Source organism: Patiria miniata, unplaced genomic scaffold (genome assembly GCF_015706575.1).
Source record: "Patiria miniata isolate m_02_andy unplaced genomic scaffold, ASM1570657v1 HiC_scaffold_1, whole genome shotgun sequence".
In the NCBI taxonomy this organism is placed as follows: Eukaryota; Metazoa; Echinodermata; class Asteroidea; order Valvatida; family Asterinidae; genus Patiria; species Patiria miniata.
Genome location: NW_024037047.1, coordinates 22,573,709 through 22,585,500, shown reverse-complemented (window position 1 = coordinate 22,585,500; position 11,792 = coordinate 22,573,709). Strand labels below are relative to the sequence as shown.

Below are 11,792 nucleotides of genomic sequence, written 5' to 3'. Positions count from 1 at the left end.
AACTTGACACGCCACGATGAATATTCTGGGTTTTTTAACCACAGACATCGCATACAAAAACAAACGCTGGTTTAAAGCACAGCCAAGCACCGGATCGATTCGTAATTTGCATACGAGGTCAAGATTTTTGAACATACAAAATTATCCAATACCAGGGTGTGAGAGCAGGTAGTGTGGTGGGAGCGTACTGGTACCGCTCGACACCATGGAAACGAGGTCAGGCCTAGCAATAATTATGTCTGCCCTTATGTGCGCAAATTCTGAAACGTCCGCAAAGAACCACATAATGGCCGATCCAGTTAGCACCGCCCCATGGTATTCTGACCAATCACAGCCGTGATTCATGTCCGACGTGCGTGCACTTAAGTCCGACATGCGTGCACGCGTGTATGGTGCGCGCGGCAGGAAAGTGCCGGTGTGGCATTGGAGATAGAGCAAGAGCCAGGGGTCATTATTTTTTTGAAATTACCAAGTTTAAGTGGATATTTTTGGAAAGGTGACACATTGCGGTACTTGAGTTGGCTAGTCTTATGGTTACCTGGCGGTGGACTTGGATACCAGGCGCAGATAAGTGACGTCACATAAGCAGTGATAAGGAAATGCAACAACCGTCGGGTCAGTCAAATGGACCGTATACGCAGAACGTACGTATTACTGACCCGGCGGCTGTTAGATGTCGTACTCAACGATGCGCAGCACTGCGAAGAATACAGGCCTGCATGTTTACGGTTTATTACCTTATCAAAGGATTTCACATCAATAGACGAGCATTCAGAGGAGATGTCTGAGTACTCTGACAATGCTGAGTACAATGCTGCAGTACCCACCCCCCCCCCCCCCCCCCCCCCCGTTCCCGCGGGCTTGTTAGCAACAAACCTTTAGAGCCCAAATAATTTACATACATCTACAATACGGATCTATAGTAGAAATAAATTGAGTTGAGTACGACATCCGACAGCCGCCGGGTCAGTAATACGTACATTCTGCGTACACATGTCCTAATCACTGCTCATGTGACGTCACTTATCTGCTCCTGGTATCCAGGTCCACCGCCAGATTAAACCGTAAGACTATTCAATTCGAATTCCCCACTTGTTAATTTGCTCACTTCCGCAGCGGGCGGGGCTTACTGGATCGGTCCATTACGAGTGGGTGGACGCACTGTTCCTGGGAAACGTGTGCACAGAATCTGTAGATCTATATAACATTTTTCTTTGTACAAATGTCTATAGTGTTCGGTTTCAAACCGTGTATTCACTGCCCCCAGACACCACTGAAAAAGTCGACATGGAACAGTTTGACGGCAGAGGATGGAAGGCGATTCCCACAGGGCCGTGTCTCCCATGGCAACAGTGGTGTCCGCTGTAGACATCCCCCACACACGCGCAGTGGGTCAACTGCGTCTCCGTGGTTCCATCCGAGCGCAGCATCACCCTAGAGGGCGCCACTAGGGGACGAGACGCCGGCGGGTACATGTTGCTCAGACTCGAACTCCGCCCGTGGTAGCTACCCTCTTCGTAGCTCCATCTCGCGTGCCCGATGGAGGGTGGGATGGAGGTTGCGCATGCGCAAGATTCTACCTCTGCGCATTCGTCTTCGATTGCAAGAGATGCTGTTGGATTCGGACCACCGATGCTGCCGCGGAATTGAGGCGGTGGTTGAAGCGAAGTAGGGCCAGGGAGTTGGAGATCAATTGGCAAGCCTCCTTCGTCTATTGATTTAAAAATTAAAGAGGAATGACTATTATTTCATTATCCATTCGGGTATTCTTCAGAATTAAACTAATACAAGTAAGTCAACCAGCAGAACACACATCAGCCTCTGTGTCAATGTATATTGGAGGAAGAAAGGTGTGTTTCATTCATGTTACCTCATCTGGTGTCGAAATTTTCTCACATATTTTCACCCAACTCAAATCCAACCCAACTTCACTGTTCCCTTATATTCATGGGTGACGCGAGGGGATGCTCAAGGGGGCGCTTACCCCCCTCCCCCCCCCCCCCCGACAAAAACAAACACTCAAACAACAAGCAAAAGGAGAGAAAAAAAAGGAAAACACGAGAGGCAAAGTCATATTGCTGATAATTTCATGCACATAACAACATGGGCGTCTACAGGGGTGTCAATGGGAGTAAAAATTAATGTCCCCCGCTCACCCTCGAAAAATTGATAAATTGAGAAAATGCTAGAGACAGCACAAGCTGGGAAATAATGTAGCCCCTGGCGATGCCCATGCTTAAATTGAAGTTAAAAAAAAATGCATCAGTGAATAAGGGTAAACCCGACATCAATCCCAAGCAAATTCATGCCATGACTGGTTATTATTCATTATTCTATTATTTAATATTCATAAATACCTAAGACAGTTTACGCATTCCTATTGGTCGAGAGCCCGTCACGTGGCCGGTCTTAAACGGATGATAAAGACATGGTTAGCTGGTCTTAAACACTTTTCCAGTGTCACAATAAAATGTGGACTCCTAAAAATCCAGTGCCTCTTATCGTTTCATTGGTTGAACGTTCACAATCCTCACGTAGGCATGCGCAACCCTACCAGGGAGTCAGAATTTTTTAGTTCTAAATTCAAAACGCAACGCGCCAGATGCGTTCTGCGCGACATCGCGCAGAACATGATACGCGCGCGTCAATCTCCATAAAAGGGTTGTTTACATCTTACTCGCCAGCTGAACACTCCATTATTTTGCAAGAGGGATGTTTCAAAAAGCATAAAGTGAATTTGTTAAACAAAATCGGGATGTTTTGAACGAATTATATGATTTTTTTTATCAGCACCCAGACTCTAAGTGGTCTTAAACAGAGTGATAAAAACCTCCGGAGCACACATTCATTCTCTTATTAATTGTCCAAGTTAAAAAACACAGAAATTTGACATCCACTGACCAAATATTACACACAGTCAATATTAAAACTATATAACCTGGTAATAGGTTGCGGTACCCGCTGCTAGCAAAGACGAACCAGCCAAACGTTCCCGGCATAAGCTTGATGGGCAAATGGTAAGACGTCTACACTAGTAAGCAGGAGGTCGTGGGTCTGAATTCACGAGTAGTTTTTTTTTATAGTTTGTGATTTTTCCTCTGTATTCAACAGACAACACACTGAGTGTACATCGTTTTAAAAAATACGTTGGTGATGGGCAAAAACCAGGGTTGGATTTATTTCCAAGGCATTGTCTCTCCAACTCAACTTCGCCCATTTATTTCTGAACTCTTATATCATGTTGAATCTCATTTTAAAGTATATACCTGCCGTTCGTATTTGTTTTAACTGCTCGATAAACCCTCGGTATGTCCTCCCAATCCCATATTAACTGATACGGCCAAAGTGGGCTTGGACTTGAAACCAAAACCGTTCCTTTTGAAACGACTTATAATAGTTTTTGAAAAGGACTCGAAACTGACCCCAAACAGGAGCTAAATCCAGGGACCACACTATTCCACAGACCTTCAGAGATAACCCTGAGGATTAAATTCAAAAGAAAGCCACGCGAATGGTTTCAAAGCTTGATATGTTTTTATCACTGAATTGCAATCGTAATTCGCACGCGTATTGTTTGGACACCTGCTGCGAGTAGTCAGAAATTGATATTTTTCCCGCTTGTCTTCCGGGTACAAGCATCGCGTGGTTTAAATCACCTGACATCGTGCAAATAAAAAAAAGACGGTATGCACAATGAGAAGATACAAAACCTTGGGTTCTTTATAAACTTCGTTTCTTTCTTTCAGTTTCTGTACTATTTTTTTTATTTTAGTCTGGCTCCATTATCTATTTTGGATGTAATTCTTTGTTTTTCTATAGCATCAATCTCTTTGTCGTCATCAGATTTGGATTTGTGAAAGTTCCCGTTGTGCTTCTTTGTTGGTTGAATTGACTGACTCTCACACCCATGATCAGCCTTTTGTGTAACAGAACAAGTTTTCCGTTTTAACTGGCAGCTGCTCTGGGGGGCGTCCCTTCACGTCCCCGCAAAACAATTTTTTTTTCAAGAGTAGATTTTGGAGAGTTTCAAAACTTCTCAACTTCCAAAACTTAAGCAAATAACCCTTATAGAAAGCTTGCTTTATAATATTGGCACATTCGAAAACAAGAGTAAATTCGTCAATCATATTAAAGGTGATTATCACCTTTTGTTTATTTTTTTTTTATAAACAGTGCTATTCATTTTCTTTATCAGTTCTTTTAAGCTTATATTCGACCACAATATATGTTTTCAGTAATGATCTCTTCAAAAATCATTTTATTACAATTTGCCATCCAAGCTCAGCGATAGCTTCCTAAAATGTTTTATCAAGAATGGACAACGAACGCATTGCAGTTCCTAAACTACAAGCCTACAAGTTTGGTACTCTCGCAAAATCTCGCCATTTTGAAATTTTATTGTTCACTGCACTTGAACGATCTATATATTTGAAGAAAATGAATGTTTTATTCACCGCCGCGCGATTGCACACAACTGGAAGCCAATTAAATGCTGATTTCAAGAGTGTCTTTTCGTTGTGTTTTTCAATTACATAAACCAGTCTATCGCCTTTGATAATTGGCCTGTTGAACTCGATTAGTATGCATACACGTGAGTTTGTCTGCCGCCGTGCACGCCGAGTATATACACTTGAACTTTGTAACACACGCGACGGCGTGTGGTCAATTCCAAGGTGTTTGTTTGATTAGAACTTGTCTGAAAAGATCATAAAAAAATATTAAGTTGATTTCAGTGGCATTTAAAAGCCACAGGTGGATCGAAATGCTCTGTGTTTCGATTTCGGTATACAAGCTCGCGTTGGTTTTATAAGTTCCGGGTTTGTGGGTGGTGCTAATAAAGGCTCGAAAAAAGGGTCATGACGCGAATTACTCCATCTGATAATAGCTTGTAAACTGTATGCACCTATCACCAATTTACCCTTTTCATGACTTTTTTTTAACTCATTAGTTTTAATATTCAAATTCGTCGAGCAACATGGATTTAGTGCACTTCTAATGTTTTAATTTCGTCTTTTGTCAGACAACTGTTTCAAATTTAGTTCAAACAAATTCAAACAATGAGCTCACGTTTTGGCGTCCCGGCGTATTCGATTTCGTCTTGTCTATATGCCAAAACGTGTTAATCAGAAATCCAATTCGTCTATTGCCACACAATTTAAACATAATTTTGTTCAATTTCGTCACATACGTCATTGTGATATCTTCATTAGAATGCATGCAGGCCGCTACAATAAGAATAATTCTCCACATTTTTCATTCCTTGCATTTTCTTCATGAATGTATTGTTGTTTCTTTTGATTTTATCTTCTTATATGTTAGGCCCAATATTTTATTAGGCATATTACACTGGGATTCAATAGTTACCGATTCGTTGGTTTTGTCATAACCTTCTTGCTTTTTCGTTCTTTTATTTGCATTTATTTTGTTTAGCTGATATTGGTTTTCTTTACACTTTTGAGGTAACTCGTCTTTGAGTTCAGTAATACTACTTCGTCCGACAAAATCATGTAAGCGAATGTTCCAATTGTGCTCAGAGACACAAGGAAAAAGGTCAAGCACACGCCAGACTGATTTACTTAACACACGTTTTAAATTGATTGATAATAACACGAATTCGATCTCCGATCAAGATGAAATTGATCTGTAATGACGCGTATTCTCGGCGTTCAAAGAGGGTGACCAAACTTTGAAATTGAATGGCAAATGACTATTTGTTTTTATAAATGCGTGTGAAATTCTTCTTGGACAAAATTAACCCTAAAAGGGCCGACTTTTTCCGCAATAGCCTTTAAAAAAAAAATCGCGACCCGAGCTTTTATGACTTCTTAGCCTCGAGCCTTGCGCATCTTTTGACACCAAAAACATAAAAATCGAAGGAGGGGTTGTCGCGCAGCGAAATTTTTTCCGGCGATTTGGGACACTTGGGCCTCCGAAAATCAATAGGTGGGAAGGGGGGGGGGGCTGCTCATGCCATATTTTCAATGGGGAGCGCCAATAAAATCCTAAAATCATTCACACTATATTCACTACAAATGCACCCTTGTCACGACTATTTCTTTAGGGGGAGACCATTCGCATGTACATCACATTTTTTTTTACAGAATTTATTTTGGGGTGCTAGACAAAAAAAATGGGGGGGGGGCTACAGCCCCCCCCCCCCCCCCCCCCCCCCCCCCCCCGTAGAACCGCGCCTGTTTGTGAGTATGTGTGGTTCTCAAAAGAACCGGAGGGACTCAACGTTTCAGACAGTATGCTCTGCCCGTCGTCAGGAGACTGAGTGGTAATGGTACTTGCTTGATATCAAGTTTCGTATAAATGTCCGTTATTTCAAACTACGTTTTAGGCCTATCCCAGATTCGGCATCCGAGCAATTCCCAATCCTAAACGTATTCCAAAACAGCATGAAATTGTGATTAAGACTTTTCGAGCGCTAAAAGTTTTCAACGCAGGCTTAGTAAATTTCAAATTGTCCTTTTTAAAAGCACTGTAATAATTGTTTTCTTTAAAATACCCCCAAACAGTCAGATCTTTGAACAGCCTGTTAGGTGCAACTCTTCTTTGTGTACTTCGAGCAAGGCTTTCCTTTAGACTTATTTGTAGTTAGTTACCGAGTTGGTGCTGTGATGCTTTGATATTACTTCATATGGCCTTCTGAAAGTACATGTATTTTGTTTTTGTTGATCTTTGTTTAGCGTACATTTCAACTTCTATGAAGGAATACCCGCAACGCTGCTGCACGCGTCTATACACCACTCACAAAGGGCCGGGCAGAAAAGGGGAATCCCCAAATATTTAAAGGTCTGGCTACGAACAAAAGGGAGGTGGGATACTTTTGGGGGGAGGTTTAGCGAGGCAGGTGGACTGCCCTCTCTCCGCCAAGTCATGAAAGAGAATCATTCCTCATTGTCAAGGCCAAAAAGCAGTAATTAGGTCTGCATTATTCGCGTCTGCATTGTTATGTCTGACAAACTGAATGGAGGTTGGCCGAACGGCGATTTTGGGAATCCCAAATTTCCAAAGATGGCAGGTTTTACTGCACGCCAAAAATTGGGTTTAGCAGTTATACACAATCTTGCTATCAGTCTGCGAAACATATCTGGAAGCTAAACATCAATGCTTAATTGCTAAAGTCTATCCATTAATACTCTAAACATGTTTAATATGAAATGTGTTTGCAAAGTGATAGCAAGATATTTTTCAGAACGTGTTTAATTGTTAAGCACAGTTTCTATAATGTTATCTGACTTTAAAGCTTTGTAAAGTGGACAGGCAGGTGTTCTGTGTTCGAGGAAAACATCTTATTTGTTCTTTTAATGTTTTTGACATGTCATGCTTCACATCAGCCTCTTCAAACTATTTAAGGCCCAATGGTCCTACATGACGGAGAATTTCTTTCACAACATGGCAAAAACAATTGTCGTTGCTTTTAAAAACAGTTTTAGTCATTTTTCCGTCCAAACTAATACTGTGTACAATGATACAATGGTCATTGCAAATCCAAAGTTTGAAATTGTATCTGTTCCTACACAACATTCAATTTGTGTGATTGAGTAACCTGAACTGAATTTACGGCTTCAGTTCTTTGTTTTCAACCATTATACTAATGAAAACCGGTATAATGTGAATTTCTGGAATGATCGCAGAACGGATATACGAGGTTTTCCTTGTGTAACGAACTGGAGTTGAACTGCTATGTTTTTTGATGATCACTTTCAATATTTTTTATATACAATATATTGCAATTAGCGACCAGGAAACCCAGTACTGTTCATAAACGTCATTTGGTAAAAACCACGTGAAATCAATCACATGATGGACAACCGTGCAAAAGAAGTGTATGAAGTGTCAAGTGTATTGATGGTTTTCGTTTACATATAATTGAAAAGGAAAATGTTGGTTGATTTTATTGAATTATATTATAGTCAGTGGGCTTGTAGGGCAATAATGCACTTTGGGGCACAAACTTTGAAACTCACTTATGGATACCTCAACAAGTTCAAAACCACTTGATGGCATTTTTTCTGTCCATTTCATGGGCGGGGCAATGACATTAAAAGGTGGGTGGGGGCCTTGGTGCGCAAAAAAAACCGATTCTGATAATATCACCTTACTTTTTCGTATTTGGACAGCTCACCCAAGTGCTAAATCACGAGAACAAAAAATATGAGTTCAACATGTAATTCTAAACTCGAAGTTTAATCTGCTGCAAAAAGTATTGATAAATGACTCGCCTTTTGGGTTAATTTGCAACTTTTCCAAATAGACGCCGCCCCAAAAAAGTAAGGGAAAATGGGCGTGCAATGTATATTCTTCATTTCGAATCGAAAACAATACCCGAAAAACACTCTTTTGGGACAGGAAAAAAAAGCATTTTGTTGATTGGGGTTTTATAGTGTTTCATTAATAATCCTTAATATTTTCAAAGAATGTACCTGAAATTGCATTGGGAGATGATTTTTTACTATACCCTAAGCCAACTGACTATAGGTCATTTACTGAAAAAACGTTCTCATGAAAATGAATACAAAATGAAATCAAAAATGAAAATTGAAACTGTTCTAAGATTAGTCATTACTGGGAATGAAGGGGCCGACATTTAAACGAACAGACTTGTGTTTTGTTTTACCTTGAGTGTTGTCTACTGCGCGTTGCATCCCACCACTTCCAGCCTCGCCCATTTTCTGGGCCTTCTCTCCAGCGCAGTCTCGACACTTCAAGCCCGTGCAGTAGACCGCAAGCGACGCGACGACAACGACCACGACACTGACCAGGACGCTGACGGCAATCCAGAGGTAAAACTTGGTGTCGTCGGTCTGTTGTTGCGTCGACAGGACCCCGCCCCCACCACTAGGCGAAATTCGTTTCGGTTCCGGAAGACTCCGATCGCTCTGTAACGCCGGAACGTCTGTGGACACGTCTAAATCCTCGGAAAAGACAGTCTTGTGCGCATGGTCTGTGGTTGAAGCACTTTCGGTGGCCACGTTTTGAGGTGCTTCCTCCGTTACATTCGGCTGGAGTTTTATGGAAGTGGTAGGAACCCGTTGACCTGGCCTGGATGTCGTTGCTGGGTTGATTTCTTCTGATGGGCGGTGGGTGGTTACTAGCGGGGTGGGAAAGGGGACGGTAGGGGTTGTCTTCGGTGCTTTAGGTCCCGGTCGGCCCCGCTTAGTCGGTCTCGTGCGCGTCCCGCACACCATGTCCGTGTCGTTCGTGCACGGGGTGACCACGTCCAGCGGCACGGTGCAGAACCTGGTGCACTCCCGGCATCGGCCTTTACGGCGGTCCAGATACCAGCCAGAGGCACACGCGGAGGGCAGCCGGCTGCAGACGACATCAGCTTCCATTTGGCAGTCTCTTGTCATCACGGTACCGGCAGGGCAGTACCTGGTGCACTCCTGACACAACCCCGTGGATCTGTTGAAGAAACTGTTGGAGGCACACTGCCGTATGGGGTAGGAGGGCGGGGTCAGAGTCTGGAGTACGAAGATCGTGACAAGAGCCTTGACGAATCTAGAAGCCATCTTATCAGACCTGGGTAGTTTCAACCGTGAAGTAACTTGCTCTGAAAACGAGAAATTTGCACCCCAATAGTATTACATGATCTGTGCTGGTCACCCTGTCACGAATCAAGCTGTACGTTCTTCAGTGATGAAGATAATGTTGTACAAGCATTACATTCACTGTGTGGACTTCCGAACAAATTAAAGATGTCCACATAAACCAGGTTTCAGATACGTTGTGTGGACTTGTCAAGGTCCCCCCTCTCTGGAAAACAGGTTTAGAAGCATTTCTGGATTATGTTTGTGTGTCACACATTTGGATTATGTTTATGTATAAACAGAAACTCTCAAGGGAATCATAGTAAAAAAATCAAATTGGGTCGATAGAATTTACACAGTTTGGGTAAAATTAGGTTTTTCACAGGTTTTTTCTTGACTACACGAAACAAAAAAATGTCCACACTAGGTATGTAACGTAAACAATGTGTGCCAGTACTTCGTGTGGATGCTTTCAGATTAGCCAATGCGGGCACAATGTCACTTCTATCACACGGAGGCCCCCTTCAACGACAAAGGCAAGGTGCTAGTATTGCTCAGGAAAACTGTCATAGAACAGTTGCTTTGTACACTTACCTATAGCACAATGCTTTAATCCGCCATTACGGGGGGCCTTCGTCTGTGAACAGTGAGCACGTGCCCAGACTAGCACGTACACGTACCTCTACCGCGCCGTCCAGGTTTGCTTTTGGGGTACAGGGGGCAGACGCCCCGTATGCCCGTCTTTGTTCGTTTATCTAGTAACCCTTAGTTACCTTGAGTGGCCTCTAAACATTGTCAGGGCCGACAGCCATTACAAATGCCATGAGAAGAATCGAGGTGTTGAGACCGAAACGTTGATTTCATAATGGTTATTCATACCACACTAATTCTGGTTTTAAAGAAATAATCACTTCGTGCTGTAAAAACATGCAGGATTCTCCGAAATAGAACAGCAGTTGGATCGGGAACATATTACCTTGTCGTAACACATACGATTCATTAACTATTTTTGGAGTTCCGTTTCTGGAAGCCGTAAAAGGATGTTTTGTTCTAGGCTTATAGCGGTGTTTTTTTATTCACATCTGGTTCCTTGTTATAATTTTAGTGTAGGCTTAGGTTTTTTTCTCGTTTTTCTCTGTTTGGCTACAGCTAAGTCAGCGATCAAAGTCAGTTCTATATTGCGGTACAAATTCCACTACGCGCCCACAGATAAGGAAACAAGATTTTATTTCCTTGTCTATTCATTATAGTTAGCATGAAAACGTAAATACTACCTTGAACAAAGTAAAACCTTGATATAATTATTAAGGACTAATTATAATCAGGCCTTAATATAATAAATTCTAACTGAAGTTATTTTGCAACATCCACTTACCTTAGTTTTTGTGCGGAGTGGGTCTCTTCGTACTACACACGCAGGTTCGTCATTTAAAGAATCGCGGACATACGTTCTGCTATATAAATAGATGTCCCTCAGTTGAACGGGCGACAGAGGGCGCGCTCTCAGTGCCTGGTGACTCGGGGTGGTTTTTTATTTGAGGTTTCGTTTGGATCGATTTTGTATGTTTCCCAATCATTACAGACACATAGTGGAATTCACACCTTAATGCACCGACTATAATCGTTGTCAGCTTAGAGCTGTGACAACAAAATAATGGCAAAGTTCGTAGTCGGTCTCACCTGTGTCGAGTCCGAGGCCTAACTTGCATTGAGTAAGAATAATTAAATCCATTACTCAACCAAAATATAAAGGCCCCTTCCAATGCTGTTTTGTCTAACTCAAAAACTACTGGGCACCTCTCGCTCAAATAAGGATTAATCAGTACAGAAATTCCTTAGTAATCCAGACATGCTCTTTATTTGGCCCCAAAAACAGTGATAATATGTACGACTTTATGCAATTTATGACCAATGATACCAAAACAGTTGCACTTTTGTATACGTGCAAGTTGTGGTTCACACTCACCTTGCACGTATACAAAAGTGCAACTTTTTTCGGTACCATTTGTCATAAATTGCATAATTTTGAACACATTATCACCGTTTTGGGTCAAACAAAGAGTATGGCTGAATTGCTAAGGAATTTCTGTACTGATCAGTTGTAATGTGAGCAAGATGTGCTCAGTAGTTCTTGAGTTAGACCAAAAAGTATGAAGGGGTCTTTCTTTTTTGGTTAAGTGTATATGAAATGTTATGGTGTTCTAGGCTCGAGTGCTGCAGCACTGCCAAATGGGCAATACTTAGAAAACAAAA

At 42.0% G+C, this 11,792-nt stretch overlaps 1 protein-coding gene across 1 annotated transcript; it reads right to left on the bottom strand.

Moving 5' to 3' along the window:
• Window positions 1-1,009: 1,009 nt before the first annotated feature.
• On the bottom strand, window positions 1,010-9,558 carry LOC119725748. Its single transcript, XM_038197313.1, has 2 exons — window positions 8,627-9,558; window positions 1,010-1,711 (listed from the first exon to the last, which is right to left on the bottom strand). Exons 1-2 carry the CDS (start codon window positions 9,519-9,521, stop codon window positions 1,242-1,244), a joined length of 1,365 nt encoding a protein of 454 aa, XP_038053241.1. The 5' UTR covers window positions 9,522-9,558; the 3' UTR covers window positions 1,010-1,241.
• Between the last annotated feature and the right edge of the window lie 2,234 nt (window positions 9,559-11,792).

What these genes read in the sequence shown, in the direction of transcription:
- LOC119725748 (XM_038197313.1), bottom strand. Translation starts at nt 9,521, where the DNA reads ATGGCTTCTAGATTCGTCAAGGCTCTTGTCACGATCTTCGTACTCCAG. An exon ending in CGCAGTAGACAACACTCAAG is followed by an intron (nt 1,712 to 8,626) that starts GTAAAACAAAAC and finishes TTAAATCAATAG; the next exon opens with ACGAAGGAGGCTTGCCAATT.